The sequence below is a fragment of the Chaetodon trifascialis genome, chromosome 12 (assembly GCF_039877785.1).
Source record: "Chaetodon trifascialis isolate fChaTrf1 chromosome 12, fChaTrf1.hap1, whole genome shotgun sequence".
NCBI lineage: Eukaryota > Metazoa > Chordata > Actinopteri > Chaetodontiformes > Chaetodontidae > Chaetodon > Chaetodon trifascialis.
The window spans coordinates 23,669,834-23,686,926 of NC_092067.1; the positions used below are offsets into that span (position 1 = coordinate 23,669,834).

Here is a 17,093-nt window from a genome sequence, read left to right on the forward strand (position 1 = left end):
GAGGGGAACAGGAAGCCACTGATGCTTGTCGAGGCTTTTTTAAGCCTGAACCTCAACCTGCAATCCAACCCGAACGTTGAAGTGTTCACACACCTGATTGATCCAGACGCGGAACGGTCCCACATATCAGATATTTCATTGTTTTTTTACTCAAAAGTATAAAAGCAAAGTGAAACCTGATATGTTTGGTCGCAGTCTTGCATCCCCCAGATTTCCATGACTCCTGGTAACTGTCTTGCTAACTGTATCTAATGTCATGCAATTGGTGACCCCATATCGGGGAAGTGGCTAGGCCCTGATTATGACCACTGCCCATGGCGCTCGCTCTTCCTCCTTCCTTTCTCCGCCGTCTCTTTTTCCCCTCTCTATCTCTGTGCAATTGGCCATGAGAACATCTCTAGCTGTGTGTTACTTTCAATCTATTTTTCCCTAAAAGATGTTGCTGTATTGGAGGTCCCGGGCATGGGCTGCACAGCCCCTGTCAACATATATTACCTCAAAGCACCACCTTTAAAAGGTAAGCACAAGATAACACAACATTTAGCTTTTGTGGCAGTTTTTTTTTCTCGTTTTTTGATTTTTTGTTCCACTAACTTCATGATACCACATCTTAGGACGTCGTTGTGTGTCAATATCAATAGTGAGTAACTGAAATAAGTGCAAGCTGCTTTTTTTTCGAAAGTGGTAGTGAGGGATTTGGTGTTGGAAGTGGGACAAGGAGCCTTGATAATATATTCACAACTGGAAGCCATTCAGGATGCACATATTATTTCTCTTTTGTTGCAGTGAAGGAAATGGTATATTTACCTCCAAACATCCTTTGGCTTCCCCTCTCTGGCAATCATATACATTGGCATTCACATGAAAAAGCAAGAATCTTAGCTTATTGGTTGTCAAAGAAAGAGAAGAGGGAGGCGTAACTGACTGCAGTTACACAGCAGTTCCTCGCACATCGCTCTTGTCCAGAATTGCCCCGAGGTACAGGTGGAGATCTCAAATGGATTCCTGACACCATTTACAGGACCTACCATTCATTGTTCTTCTCTTAATAGGAACTCAACCTAGACCTCTTGATTGTTGTATCAAGTATCAGCCCCAGCTGGGGGGGTGTCTGAAAAAGGAAACTGCCCCCCTGTGATATCCATGTCACTTTCACGTCACTATTTAAATGTATTTGCATGTAGGAAGGCACTGTGACTTGCACACCGAGAGAGAACTAAATGACCCTGTTATAGTCTGCAACCGCTTTGCTTCGATCATGCTCCCCTCAGATGGAGGCGTGTAACCTTTGTATGGAGGCATGTACGCTGAAGGGTTCCAGAGGGTTAGCTTCTTTGACTGCCCTGTCGTCAATGACTCCTGGCAGGCTACAAGGACCTATTCAAATTCTTTACAGGCTAAAATCTTTTTTTTTTTTTTTTCCCAAGCACAATTACAATGTTGTCATACTATGTTTCTACAGGAAGAACAACATTCAGTAACTATATTTAAAAGTAATGTAATACACCATGGTTACACTGTAGTAGCAGTACTGAGGGGAAACCACTTGCTAAAGGAACATGGCTCAAAAGTGGGCGGTCTTTACTTCACTGAAGGCAAAGAAAACAGCACAAACAAAACCATACAAAACTACACTTCACACAACTGAATCAGAGAAGCAACTGGCCTGACTGGCAAGTTTGATTATGCACTCAACTCCAAAGATCGAAGTCAAACTTGAGTCCCATCATTTAAGCTGAAAACACTTATCTTTATTTCACCGGTAGAGTCAGTGCTCTCTAAGCTCTGTGTCGCCCTGCATGGCAGTGTCTGTTTAAATAGGCACAGTTGGCATATCAGGCTAGCTTCATTGTCGAAGAGCCACTTACATAGGTTCATCTGTGACGATCTGCTTGCTCTTTTGTTTCCAAACGCTATAGCGTGTCCCGAGACATACATCGGTTATAGAGAAGGCCAGCCCCAAGACCACTTCAAGCGCTAGCAATACTTGTTGTGACAAAATCAAACAAAAGAGACAGAAAAAAAGGACATTCTTTTTTTGTAATAGGCTCACTCCATCATACACCAACACAGGCTGATACATACCACACACTCGCACTGTACACATACACACATTCATACACGCGTCATTTTGTGAAGTTACACATATCAAAGCAGGTTCCCCTATTCATAAGTGCTCTGACAGAACCACATACCCAGATAGAGTCAACTGTTACAGCATATCCCTATCTATTGTTTCTTTTTTTTCTTTTGGAAAACAGACAAAAAAAACCAAATTACTCTGCCAATCATCAGTTCCACAGCGGCATCATGTTCCACAGCCTAAAACTGATCTGTTTTCAATCAATGTGCCTGATACTTTTTGCTTCTTCACAATGATTTTGTGTTAATTTTACATCATACAAAGCGTTGTATTGAAACCCCAAGCTTCTATAAAAATATATCCATTGAGTGCATATATTTTCATGGATCTGCAGCCAGCGGACCTGCCTCATGCGAGGGGTCTCATGAGCGACAGTCAAGGGATCTAGTGAATCTTCTGGGACTTTTCCCCTCATTCGGAGATGAGTGCTTGGTCAACAACAGAAAAGAAAAGAAAAAAAAAATACAGGTGTCTTTTTTTCAGCCTGTTCTTTCGTTTGGATTTTTTTCTTCCATTTTTTTTGAAAAAACAAAACTCTTGAAGTGAACGGAGGGCGGAGCATACAGGTGTGATTCAGAGAGGAGGCGTGGGCCCTGGGTCACGTGGTGGTTAGGGGTGGGGGGGTGGGGGTCGAGGATGGTCCGCCCCTTTTCACTCGTTGTTGTTGCTGCTTTCCAGGTCTTTACATTGAATGTCCCCTCCGCTGTAGTCCGTGCCAGGGAGCTGAGCGCCATACTTGTCCACACACCAGCAGATGCCTCGTTTGCGTCCGCGAGATGGCTTGCACTGCGGGCCAGAAGACCAGGTTTTAGTTTTGATGAAAACAGGTAGAAAAGGTGATGAAGGTAAAGGTCTGGTCACACCAGAAAGTGCCAACGTTTATTCCCACGCCTTTGCGAATAGGCTATTAGTTTGTTGATACAGTGACTACTCAAAGGTGGTCAACTGTTGCAGCTGCTAGTGCTAGTACACAAAGGCTTTTCAAACCACTTTACTTGCCAACTGTCAGTTAACAGTTATCTTTCGTGGAGTTGTTTATTCTGCAGCAAAAGAAGTTTAAACAAAAGTGAGCTTGAAATTGAACTCAACACGAAAGACACTTGCAGATAGCTGGTGTAACCAAACCTTGCATGGTGGGGTGTGCAAAGTGTTTTCTGAAACTAACTGACCTGCTTGCGCTTGAAGAATCCTTTTCTGTCGCAGTTGGGAAGGTACAAAGACAGAGCCATTACACGAGAAGTGTCCTTCATTCCTTGAATGATTCCGTCCAGCCTCCTCCTGCATGGACCCTTTGGGTAATAACAGCACAGGGTTGGGATCAAGCAGCACAGTCACTGGAGGTCATACTGTGTTTGAGGCTGTTCAAAGACCATTCAAATGAACTGAATACAGCCAGTTTGCATTGCTGTCTTTTAGATACAATCACTTGGAGTCACCAGTCAGAAATACAAATGACGGCTTGAAGGATGTCACAGGATCAAAGTGGCATTCAATACTTACAAACTCCGGCTCATGCTTGTCGATGGGCAGAGGGGAGTAGTCTGTGGAGGAGCCCATGGAGCGCAGCTTGCCGAGCTTCCTATTTTTCTCCTTGCGTAGTGCGTGGACCTTTTTACTGTTCACGATGTCTTTGGGAAGCAGTGGCACTTTAGCTGGCTGCAGCTCCTCTGTAATCTCTGTGGTTATGGTGTCCTCATGAGACTCACGATCTGCACCGGAGAAAAGAAAATATGGTTGATCAGTGTCACATTTTAAAACCAAGCCGCAGCCTCACATTAATGCACTGACGTCCTAATATGTGTTTGATATATTTCTTAGTTGCAGATGTATGGCAGGCTATTATTATAGAAGGAAACATGATGTGAGAAAACATTTAAAAGATGTTAACATTTTGTTTGTTTCTACTCCTTCCAGCCAATGTGAAAATACTCAGAAATACTTTGTTTAAGCTCTGTTTTGGTCTCCACCAACTGTGGAGGGAAATATCTGTATCTTTAGTTACTAAAAACTTTAGGTTAGGTTTGCTGTTTGGTGCTGGAGGCGAGACTGATGAGAACCATGTGCCTGAAACAAAACAGTTGGCACAAACCAAAACAGTGAGCTGAAAGGTGGCCATTAAACTGAGGGGAAGTGCAGGGTCGGGTGAGAGATCGACCCTTTTCATTCATACTCATAGTTATTTCATCAGTTGTTAAAATCAAACTTGGCTAATACAGTGTATTGGGTCATAAATGGCGATCAGAATGGCGTTGATGCATAGTTTATTGTAGTTAACAGCAAAATTGAGTCCTGGAAAGGCGATTTGAAGACAGTTTAATGTTTAAGTCAGATATCTGGTTATATTTTTGGTAAAATGGTAATCTGTATTTCAAAGTCTCAAAACTCCAGCGTCATTTCATGATGACATATTTGGGAACTAGAATGCACAATTCAGGGCTGTGTCATAGACCCAGAATCAAGTATTAATGATGAACCAGTAAAATGTAGAGACGTGGCAAGGCAACAGGCAGCAATTTAGTATTCAGTATCTTTATTATAATGCTGATTATTATATGTCCATTTGCTATCTGCACAAATCCTAAATGTTCTGCAGCTCGTTGCTCTTTCCCACGTAAGTACAATACCAGGTGCTTTTCCCGGGGTTTGTGCCACCAACTGTTGCTTCCCATTTGTTTATAGAGGAGGGGAGACTAGGGCTCTGATCAACAGCTGATGAACTCCTACAGCTAACTCAGGGGCTTAAACTCAACTTTCTCACCCAACCCCACATTCCAGAAAAGTAAAATGTCCATCATGAAGGATGTTCGAGCTGATCTACCTCCATGAAAACAAGAGACAACCATCTATGAACGACAGCTCCTCATTGTCTTCTAGTGTTAGCTGAAGTCAGACAGCACATATTTGTGAGCATACAGACGTCTACAAGTTGGGAAAACCTCATCACTCGTTGCATGGCTGCCTACACTGTGCCTGGAAAATTTGCTAACACGTTATCTGGACTGCTAAACTTTAACAGGGACTTAGGCCCCTGGGTGTCGTAACTTTACTGCGACGTGTCCCACATTAAAACTGATTCAAATGTCAAGCTAAGGAAAATCCAGTTGCTCTGTGGACTCGTATAAATGCTTGTACATTTCTGTCACATTTTATGCACTTCTTCGACGTAGTTCATCTCCCCAAGGGGGCACTGCAGTCTCAGAGATCAGAAAGTCCTTCTTGAGAGGGATGTTCACAGGTTGAGGTCCCTTATCCTTAACCTAGCCCCCCACCCCCACATCCTCCTATCTTTGGGGCTCAGCCTCTTAAGCCTGGACCCCCAGCCAGAGGTTCTTTGAGGCCACAGAAAGAAGCCCTCAGCTCCCCCCCTTGGCTTAGCTGTACCATAAGTACAGAGTTATTGTGGGGACTTCGCCAGGCCCCAACCGGCCAAAGCGATGGTGCCAGTGGATGACCCTGGTTATATTTATCTGACAAGGAAACCCGCCGTGGTGCACAGGGCCAGACGCACTGAACCAGGGAGGAATGTTGGCTGCAGACTGTAGGCCAACTGCTGCTGAAAGACAAATCAACTTCCATACTTGTGTTGGGCATGAGAGAATAAGTTGGAAAATATGATTTAACAAGTTGCCATAACTTGGCTGACTGGCCTGTTAGTACACAGCCACCGTAGCGAAAGGCACTGAGATGCAACAAGGACACGAGCTCTGAGAAACTGATGTTCAAAGAGCCTGACACAGCATGAGCGTCTGGAGTCTCTGGGAGGGGAGAGGGGGGCAGGGTGATTACCAGAATTGGGTCTTTGGCTTCTGCGCTGCACTGCCGTCTCTTTGAAATTAATCTCACAACTCATGACTTGGCAGGCCTTGGTTTGTGTTTAGATATGTCCTTGTGTCTCCCAGCTCAGACTACGAGGCTATTACTTGCTATAAATAAATACATCAAACAAGCATTCCTATGTACACCATGCATGTGACCACGGTGGAAAAACTCTTTATTTCTGTTGTACAGTCCAATAATTTCTCAGGGCGCTTGATTAAAATGCCACATATTTGGCAATGAAATATGCTGTCGAAAATAAGGACTGTTTTCTTTTAACGTGCATTCTTGTTTCGTGTGTAATCTCATTTGAGCATATAAATGGCCAGACTAAGAAAGGTCTGAGCCATGGCACATCAATTATATTCACCTTACAAGTCAGTCACTTTGAGAAAATGTCTCTTTAGAGTGTGATGTTGGAAACACGGGACAGGAAAAGTTTTTCATGCACCTTCTAAAAAATGATGTAGCTTTTGTAAAGACAATGGTGTCTGGCTTATTTTCTCCTACACTCACAAAATCACCAAATTCATCTTTTCTGAAGTGGGCTCTTCAGCGCAGCCACAAAAACTCAGTTTTTCCATGCTCAGGGTACCCAGCTTGTAAAGGAGGCTTAGAGGGTCTGTGTTTAACTCCTGAAACGCAGCCAAGACGCTGGACCGGATCCAAGTGAGCCAAGTCATGTGCAGCTCTTCCATTCAGCAGAGCCCAAAGCTGTGCTGCTATCTCTCTCTCTCGGCTCGAGCTAAAGATTTCATTAGGACGAGAGGAGCGGAGTAGCCAAAGGAGGTGCACCTGATACTTCTCTGTTTAAAAATTAACATCTGCGCACAATTATGCTTCATGAATATCCCAAGTTTCTTACGGGCAACAGTCCAAGCATGAAAGATAAGCCACCTCTTCTTTGGAGTTTTCTCTCCACTGGATCTTTAAGACTATAATAATACCATTTAGATAGCAAAAAAGCCAGGACAATAGATTATCTCATCTTTCATTGGATTTCCCAGCATTACACCACTTCTGTTATGTCCTGCCTTTGATTAAGCCAGTCTCTGCGCTGCATCTGAAATTACATCTTTACAAGATGTAAGAGAGGAGTGAATAAAGGTGCTGTTTAATCTCAACAGGGGGTAGGACAAGATAATGTAGGGATAAATGAGCCTGAGGGCCTGCGTCATATAAAACACCAGGTTAGTAAACCATCCTTCAGCCTCAGACTGCCTCCGCTACTTAATATTTGAAAGCGAGGCCATGGCCTGATAACCCTGCAGTTTCTAGAGCAGAAAGGGAGGTGTGAACAAACCGGCGGAGTCGTGCAGCAGCACAAAAGTTAGGTCCTGATGACCAAATGTGTGCTGGTCTCAGAGGTTTTCCAACCTTGCAGCAAATTGCTTTTATGTAGCAAAACAATTAGCAGATAAAATGAAAAGGTTAGTAAAACATTATGGCATGGATGGCCGGTTACATTTTCACGAAGTGGAGGTTTTGATCCATCAAATCCAATAAAATACACCCTCTGCACATGACTTGACAGCAGTGCAAAACGCCCAGTTACATGTGAAGACTGAGAGATTGATGACTGAAAAAGGCTCCATTCCAAACCAGTCGGTCAGGAAGAAAATATGCACTTCTGCCCATGATTTTGTTTGACCACCCCAAGGGTAAAGGAATTATGTTTGGACCCTTATGTCCTGTTGTTTCGATGGATTTTCTGTTGTTCGCCCTTGTTCATGGTCTCAGTCAGCTTCTGAAAATGCAGGAAATAACTCTTCCCATGGTATTGTGCACACAGAAAATGTTCATTGCAATCAAAAAGTTTCCTGCTTTTCTGAATGCATGGTATAAATAGCAACAAGAACAATTCAAGGATTATAAATCACAAAACAGGACTTATGAGAGGATGCAAAATCTTTCCAAGGGGGAAATGCTGCTGTAGGTAAGCAAACCGCCTGGCCTGTTTACAGCTTCCGCAGAGCAAAGAAATGCTCAATCCATGCTGCAAGCAGGCCTGTGAAAAGTGAATTATCAGAGCAAGGCAGCCGGCTCCTCTACTGTACATTCCTAATTTTGGTCTGAGGTCTCATCCTACATCTGGGTTTGGGTTTTCAACAAGCCACACGGACGGACGCAACCTCTTTTTGGGTCACCATCACCACAACACAATTGCTGGGTGTGACGATGTTCAAACTCCCCAGCGGCAGAAGCAGCTATTTTGGCAAGAGTCGAGCGCTCCTGGACGGACAGAGCTGGTCGCCGAGTGGCATGAAAAGAAACTTCACAGCGGGCGAAGAAGCAACTTCAACATTAATTTGCGATCAACACTCTTCTTTGTGGGGTTTGCAGCGTGATGACGTGAATCATAGCACACCCAAGAATGAGCAAACTGCCTGTTTATGTAACGTGATACTGTTTGCACGGAGCACCAATTGAACTAAAATATTTTTGATATCAAATGTTTTTTCTAAAGTGTTTTGGAGTAAGCACGACTCAATGCCAAAGATGAGCTTACCTACCATGACAGGTAACAGTAGAAGGTTCAATTGTCTCACATTCTTAGAAACACAAACATTTCAGAGAAGTCACTGGAGCCTCATTGTTTTCCAAGAAAGGCTGAGAGGCCCATTTTTCACTCTGCTCACGACTGGAAATTAAAAAAAAAAAAACTCCTCTGTAGACACAATGAGGCGGTTCTGGCCCTTTCTTGCGCCACGCCAGCGTGTAACCAGGTATTGGAGGTGAGATTACAGTACACAGGTCAGGTGTGCTAATCTAAACATACATGACATCATTTTAAAGCCCAGCATGTGGTCATCCCTGCCTTTATTGAATCACATGCTGCTGGTATAGAAAGACTATAGTGAGTGCTGATTTGTTTCACAGCTGTTGCCACCAGCAGGCTAGGTGTCAGTGACCAATAAGCTGTACAAATACCACTGTAAAGTTTTACAGGGCGAAATCAGGCAAGTGTGCCAAAGCGGTTATGAGTTTGCCAGCGACAGCTCCACTGTTGTAGACTGTGATCACGCGGTGCCTCAAAAAAGCTATGGCAAAACCAGTTCTACATCAACGGTATCACTGTCATATCCAAGAAACCGGGTTCTCCATATTTTCTTGGCGTCATTTTCTATGAATTGCGTGCTTTGCTTCAAGTCCTCGTGCGATGTCTTGACAAAATGACCTTTCGAATAATTCTCCCCAGCACCTGCAACAGATCAGTTGCAGCATGCTAAGCTTTCACTGCACTGTCTCAGATGTTCAAGGTGAGACGGATGGGGAGCCAAATGCTGTCTTTCCTTTCGCATGAGTCCATCATGAAGCTGCCGGGCAGCTGGGACCACACGTGACCAGAGCTATATCTAACGTGGCATGTCTGTATGAGCACTCAACGTCCACAGCAGACAGAATATGGTGGCTGGTTGTCATTAGTCTAAGTGAACGGTCAGAGGGAATCAGACTTTTACCACTCGCTTGAGTTTCCCCACTACGAACCAACAACCAGCTGTGTCAGTGAAGTTGCGGACATGGAAAAAGCAGATGGCGATTCTCAAAGTTGCGTAGCTTTTAAAAAGTATGTGATGACAAGCGATTCGGTACGGCGCTTAGAAATGAGAAGGCAACACTGTGACCATACATAAGTGAAGTTCTCTGGCAAACATTCAGCATCAGAAGTCTGCAGTCGCTTGACTCGAGATTGTAAATATCAATGACAAAGACATGTGACATGAGAAAAACCACTAACTATTCAAAGTGTCGCTGTGGCTGAAATAACTGTACATCTGCACACATGCAAGGAGCCAAGACAAATGTTAAGTATTAAAGTTGTCAGTAAAGGCACCAGGTTTCCTGTTGCTATGCTAATAAGGGGGGGTATGGTATTTCTGTCCTGTGTGTGTGTGTGTGTGTGTGCGTGGGTGTGTGTGTTTGTGTATGTGTGTGTGTGTGTGTGTGTGTGTGTGGAGTATTCTGGATTTGGAACCACTCCCTAATCATCTTTTGTTTCTTGGCAAAGGGCAATCTGTTAAAACATAAGGCCCTTTCAGAAGCTTGAAGGACGAGGGGCCTGCTGCTATGAAGTCATATCTGTTGGCAAGCTTTCCAGGGTCTGATTCACTCGTAGGGGGGCTGACAAAGTCTGAGTGCCCCCAAAGCACATACCACCTCCTGCGCCTTACAATCCAAACAACTCCTGGGATCACTGTGCAGGAGCAAAATGTGAATTAATGCACCGCTGGGACGTGAACCCAGACACAGAGTGATGGCCAGGACATGAGCAGTATAGAAAGGGGGGCGGGGGTCTGAAGGATAGCAAAGATTCCTCTCTCCCATTGTTTGGCTGCCCCAGTCAATATTTAGTAGGCTGCAGCTCTCATGGCCTGCCGAGTGTCGCGGACACTTGAGCTCCTCCTCCCTGTGTTTGCCTTGCTCAGCTGGTGCAGCACGCAGACAGCTGCAACCCCACACCACAGGAAACCAGAAGCTCACCTCACCATCGCCCGTCCGAGGAGCTGTTTGACAGAAGGCCCTTCAGAGCAAAGAGAGAGCCAGAGGCATTCTGCTGAATCACTGCGTTGTGACTGAGCGCTCATGCAATGAATGCACCGCCAGAGGCAGGAAAAGATGCTCTGATTACCTCTGTGGGCCAACAAAGAAGTCAGGTTCTGTGCATGTGTGTGCGCGCGTGCGTGCGTGTGTATGCGCGCGCGCGCGTTCAAAGACAAAACTGCCCGAGGTGCCATCACTCACAACAATCACACACAATACACACCCAGACACCCACACAGCCCCGCCCAAGTATACATGTGAGCAAACACCCTCTCTCTCTCTCTCTCTCTCTCTCTCTCTCTCTCTCTCTCTCTCTCTCTCCCTCTCTCTCTCTCTCTCTCTCTCTCTCTCTCCTCTCTCTCTCTCTGTCTCTCTCTCTCACACACACACACTGAACACACACGCAACCGTTCGCCTACCTCTGCTTCGTTTCAGTTCGCGATCAACGCTTTGCAGAAAAGAAGGTCTGCTGGGTATTTTTGGAACAATGGCAGTCATGGACAAACCGCGTTGTGTCATTAAGAGGAGAGGTGAGGGCTGCTCGCTGGGTGCAAACAGCCTAATGACTCTGCCAACAGCCAAAATGAGCCCAGTGGTAGCCCATTTTATAGAATGAGGCGTGTAGCCAAAACCTTTGTGGTTTCCACAGTCTACTTATCTAGTTGATGACAAGCTGCTAAAACTCTGAGTGACAGTGAACCTCTCACCAAGAAATGTCTTAAATCATTCACGGCTAATTGGCTCAACTCTGTCTGTCTCCCTATGTCTGTCTCTCTTTTCTCCGTCTCTCTCTCTCACGCATGCAGGTTTAGTGGTAATCCGACTCTGAACGCCACACTAGGGGTAGCCAGGAGACCCAAATCTATGTGAAATACCGCTCCACCAGGACCCGAAGTTTGTGGAGAGGCACCTCTCGCCTTCTCATGTAATCTCTGAAGTGCTTTTCCCTCCTTTCCGCACAGATTTCATGTCTCAGGCAGTCTGCTGCGAATGATATTGGAAAGGCGCAAAACAGAGAAAATGGCACGAACGCGTAATGCGCGCTGGTGTGGGGATGGAAAATAGTGTGGTCTGACAGACACTTGTTACAGCAGGATATTAAAAGCAGCAATTTTCAGAATAAGCTCCACTTTATGGCGTCCAACAGTTTCCCTCTTAATATCCCTAACATAAATAAACGGTCATGTGGTGCGCAGACCGCTTTTCATAAAGTTTGTCAGAGACGGTGTTAGACGGTGAAACCACCGAAGAGAAACGCGCTCAACAAGCCGCGCTGCTTTGAAATTTAAATACTCAAGAAAGGGGACTGCCTGGATCCCTGTCAGCCTCTCCTGGCTTTTGCCGCGCCGCACTGTGACAGCCACCGTCCCGCACTTACATGATCAAGCCGGGACACGGCATGTGCGCGTGCACCTCAGGAGCGCCGAGCCGCCCGCAGCAGATGAACCGGCACCGAGGACAGAGTTGCTTCGCCCCGTGTTATGAATATGATGATTCATAATGAGCCGCCTAACAGAGCAGTGTCATCCCAGCTGGATGAGGAGACATTCCGAGGCGCATTTCTGTCCCTACAAAGACCCGAGGGCAGAGGAGGAATAAGCTCCTGCAGCCAGTTTAATCAAGGCAGTGGATAAAAGTTAATCAGATGGCACCTCAAACCATCTGTCAAACAAACGGTCCGTCAGAGAGCACTGGTGCCGGCTACTCAGCCTCTACAGTGGCTCCTTAGGTGAGGAGAGGGAACCACCTGGGGTCCCAGGACGAGGAGGCAACAGGAGGAATGTGATCAATAATCAGATTATTTTATCATCTATCATTAAAGAGACTCAGCTGGGCTTTTATCTGCCCCCGCTATTCACTATCACAACAACACACAGTGGATCCCCACATGGGACAAGATCTCAAACCCTGATCCTCAGAGGAGAGGGGAGACCCTGCCGTCCTGGATGCATTTAGACCCGCAGACACATTTTCAACTCATCGTTTGGTCCCAAGCATGCATTCAGTCAGCCAGCCGGTGCGCGTCTTACCTATGGGCGGGTGAGCAGGTTTGTATCCTTTCTCGTTGGTGCACACTCCCCTGCCGTGGAGAAGGGCGTGCAGGGGTTTCTCCTCCCCGCTCCTCGGCAGGCAGCGGAGGCCCTGGGTGCAAGTCCCGGTGTAAACGCCGCACGCCTGTCCCTCCGACAGGGCGCACGTTAGGCAGCAGCCGCAGCCCGGCTCCTTGACCAGCTGGCAGCCGACCGGGACCGGAGGGCACATGGACAGCGCCTTCTGGTCACAAGGCTCGCACGGCACGTATGAGCTCAAGCACCCCGACAGCCCCAAGATAAATGTCACCAAGAGGCAAAAACTCAGAAACATTGTTGGTGTTCTCTTCAGTTATAGCATAAACCTCAAATGCGAAGAGGAGGGGAAAAAGTAGACTGGTCTAATGAGCACAATGCCTCAGTCAGATAATCCGATTTTTAAAGCTAAAGCCAAGAGTCTTTATCCAAGAGTGTTGCTATCTATTTTAAAAAAAAAAAACATTCATTACAGGCTTTGCGCCGTGCACCGCGCAAAAAGCGTTCAAATGAACTATTTCAAATATATGTGCTATTTCTCCCGAGATATTGTCCTCTGCAGCAGCAAGGCAGTCCCTTGCACAAAATCTCAATTTCTCTCCCCTTCAGTTTGGACTCCGGTACTTTCTCCACCACAAGTTTTCTGAGCAGACTGATCAACTTGAGGGCTGCCTTGCCTTTTTAAAAACAGCCGAGCCCAAACCCCTGACTATGAATACGCTAAACAGCAGGGAAGGGAGGCGCACTTGTTCCACGGCTTGGCAGGCGGCCAAACATTTTTTTTTTTCAGCAGCAGGAGGATCGCTCTTTCACCCTGAAGGCTGAACTGATGCCGAGGTGCAAGAGGCAGCGGCAGACAGCAACGCACCCCTCATCAGAACAGTCCAGCAGAGCGCTCCTCAAAAGCTGCAGGCTTTCACTGCGCAAAGATCCGCAGCTTCAAACTCCCCAAAACATCTTTGAACTGCTGCGCAGAACATTTAGCAACGCCACCAGCATGTCAGACAGGCTCTCTTTATGGATAAGATACATCTCCAGGAGATTCACAGAAGCAAATTGTCCAAGATTAGAAAGCCTCTTCACAAATGGCGCTCGATCCGAGAAAAGTCTTGAAATCGTGCGCATTGTCTCGCGCTCCGACAGCTCACTGGCTCCCGGAGCGAACTTAGTTCCTGAACACAAACTAATGTGCGAATTTCAGATTAATGGATTTGAAAACATCTGAAGCTTTGATTCGAGTCTCAAGGAAAAATCATTTTTCTTACATCATGATTCTTCCGCGGCCATAAAAAAATAAATCATCGGTACCCCCCCCCTTCCCCCCCGCTTGAGTCATAAGTGCCTCATTGTCACGGGTTCAATGGAATATCCTTAGTAAGAAGAGGCAGGACGGAGAAAAGCTGCGCTGCATTCATGAGTGAGACAGAAAAAAAAGTTTAAACGCACCGGAACCACCACGTGTGATCATTACTGAATCACTCACAGGAAATGTAATTATGTTTCTAATTTGCAGCATTTCCACGTTTTTTTTGTTTTTTTTTTTCTAGCATTGCTAAGACAGAGATACCTGCTGCAGTCTGTAAGACACCTTTACAACCTGCACCTGTTGCTTCCATTGGACACCATTTGTGTTACAAATGGAGCCTGAAGCAAAATCCAGCAACATGCCCCCTTTCTGTCACACACACACACACACACACACACACACACACACACACACACACACACACACACACACACACACACACACACATAAAGAGAGAGACAGTCATGTGCAGAGAAGAGAAAGACAAACAGAGAAAAGGGGGAAGGATGTCACGAACTCTGAGATTCGAGGCAGCAGCCTGACAACTTAAGTGCAACTGGGCTCTATTATTTTATAGCCTGTATGCAGAATAACGCCTGATTGCTTCAACGTGTGCTCTGCTTGCACCACATATGCACTCTAAATCAGCCCAGCCGGGGCTGTTATTTCCATCCCTGCAGCTTTCAGGGGCAGATTTTTCTTCTTTCAGTAATAGCGCAGTGTCAGGAAGCTATATCGGTTGTCTTTCCCATATCCACTCACAGCTTGATAAACAGTCACTGTCATTCCCTAAATGTGGCTCTTTCACCTAACCCTGCATTTGCAGGCTGAGGATCCATAGAGGAGTGATTTACTCACGTTAGTTTAGCAGTTGGCCACTAGAAGGCACTGTTAACAATGATAAGCTCTGTAGAGGAGCTCACTCGCATGTCCTCTGCATGTATTAAAGTCATCAGAGAAATGACCACACTAACTGATAGATTCATGCCATCGTAGCCATAATGGCATAATGTAGGACTAGAGTGTACGTTGCCATTGTAAGGAACACACAAATCCAGATGCAGAGCTACTGAAGTATTTATTTTCTACCAAAAAATGTTCTCCATGGAATTAGTGAGTGGATAATTGCATAATCTCACTTATATGAAATTGGATTCACATGGGCATTTCTAATTTCTTTGGAATATCTCTCATAAATGGGGTTTGTTTTCACCACAACATTAGTGTGGCACATGTTTAGTGTTTCCTTTACTTCAATTCAGCCATGATTCTATAAAACTTGGTTTACAGAGGATGTCGAAGGGTTCCATAACCGCTGTTTACATATCTGGACTGTTTTTTTTCCATGGCTTTCCCTCTGGTTTCCCTGACATGCCTCCATCCATGCTATCACTTCCCATCTCTCGCATTCAAGGGTAAACATCTGGAGCGGACGGAGATTTTTTTTCAGAGTTTGACACAAAGGGACAGGTTCTGAAAAAAAAAAAAAAAAAAAAGGTTGTCACAAATTAATCCAGTAGCCGCAGAAACTGCACAGGGTGAGCTGTGATGGTTAAACTTCTCACCAGCCAGCTCCACAGCGAAGGACTGTGGTGAGTCTAGTGTTCCCTCCAAAACCAACAGGAGCGGCAAAACCCAGCAAGAGCAAACTAAGACATAAATCTGAGCTCCTTTGGCCAAACCCGAGCGGCGATAATGAACAAGGATTAAGACAGTAAAGCAGTGTGGATTAATGCTGCATCAACCAAATGTCAGCTGGGCATGAGACGACGGTGCGGAGAGAGGATGACAAATTATGAGGAAAGTATGTTCCCGACATGAGTTCCAGTTAAGGATGTAAAATATTATACATGCTATCATCGCAGAGGGGACACAGTGTTCCTGTTCTGTTCTCGTTTTTTGCTCAATGCAAATCTCAATTCCCCAAAGATCAGTTCATGCATCAATCCACCCGCTCCTCCCTCCGTCCCACCCTCCTTCTAGCTGTGCACTTAAAGGAACAATAACTAAGTTTGCAGCATCAAAGGGCAAAATCCTGGTGACTAAATGGTGTTTTTGGGTGGTGGCGAAACCACAGAAAACTGCTTGTAAAAGCCCAAACACTCGCCACCTGGCGCTGCAATTTCCCAGCCTCCTCCTCCTCCTCGAATACTGCCGTGTTCAGCAGTGCAACTGAAGTCCAAGTCGTGTCATGAGTCAAGCTCTACCACTGCTGGTTCAATTTCAAGTAGAGATCAGCAAAGGTCAAAGATTAATTTGAATGGTGAAAGACAAGCCTGCATTTGCTGCCATCTAGCGTGGTGTCTGACCTCTTCACACCACAAATGTTGCTTCACTGATGGCCGTGGTTTTAGGAACAGATGCATCAATCCACTTTTCGTCAGTTCCGATACTTGAATTTGGATTCCTGCCGACGCAGAGCACCGATCCGTTGGGAAGCTGAATGCTTCACTGTGTGGAAAAGCCTGAGATCATTCTTCCATGTGTAAGGCAACATAAGGCTGGACTTCCTAAAGGTGACAAATAAACACGTAGATATAAATTTGCTCAACTGTTATTGATCATTAAAAGAATAAACAATGGTGCACCAGCAAACCTCCCACATGCAGCAACAAACTGATGAAAAACTGCTTCAAATGAGGACAAAATGTGAACATTAAACTGCAATGAAGTCACAAACACAAGCAGTACAAACAAGTAACAAACAATTCAATGCATAAGCATCGAAGGATAGAAGTGAATTTAATAGATCAGCCCTGTTGTCAAGATACCTGATCTAGTTATTCAAGTCAGTGCTGATATATATCTGATATGAGCGTCGGATGGGTTTTAAGAGCGTCAAAGTTGAGCTTACCTCAGGAAGCAGGTGTTTTCACTGCTCTCCACAGTCGACTGAGGACAACTTCAGCAGCAGAGAGTGATGCCAGACTTCTAACAATAACAAATTGATTCGCTGCGCTTATAAACATGATCGTCCTGCAGTCACCTCCCCAAAATCAACACTGACCCCGCTATGATCCAAAATTACAATGGCAGCTGAGGGGAAAAGTGACAAGCGTGTTGGATCATTAGCCCCAGTTAAAAAATACCCCAAAATAAAAAGAATGTGATATCTCAGTGTAGAGTTTCGGTCAACTTGCAGAGCAACTAGCCACAACTGGATTAATCTGAATCCCTGCACGGTGCATATCTTGTCATTTTATTCTTGCAATTCGGAAAC

The 17,093-nt window shown here is 45.4% G+C and overlaps 1 protein-coding gene across 1 annotated transcript; it reads right to left on the bottom strand.

Annotated features, from left to right (window-relative positions):
* Positions 1-586: 586 nt before the first annotated feature.
* On the bottom strand, positions 587-13,741 carry igfbp5b (insulin-like growth factor binding protein 5b). Its single transcript, XM_070976037.1, has 4 exons — positions 12,532-13,741; positions 3,644-3,852; positions 3,313-3,432; positions 587-2,929 (listed from the first exon to the last, which is right to left on the bottom strand). Exons 1-4 carry the CDS (start codon positions 12,863-12,865, stop codon positions 2,795-2,797), a joined length of 798 nt encoding a protein of 265 aa, XP_070832138.1. The 5' UTR covers positions 12,866-13,741; the 3' UTR covers positions 587-2,794.
* Positions 13,742-17,093: the final 3,352 nt, after the last annotated feature.

Bases quoted from the DNA above. Each gene is read 5' to 3' on its own strand.
- igfbp5b (XM_070976037.1), bottom strand. From the start codon at position 12,865: ATGTTTCTGAGTTTTTGCCTCTTGGTGACATTTATCTTGGGGCTGTCG. The intron at 3,853-12,531 runs GTAAGACGCGCA...TCTCCGGTGCAG, and splicing joins ACCTGCTCACCCGCCCATAG to ATCGTGAGTCTCATGAGGAC. The intron at 3,433-3,643 runs GTAAGTATTGAA...TATTACCCAAAG, and splicing joins ACAAGCATGAGCCGGAGTTT to GGTCCATGCAGGAGGAGGCT.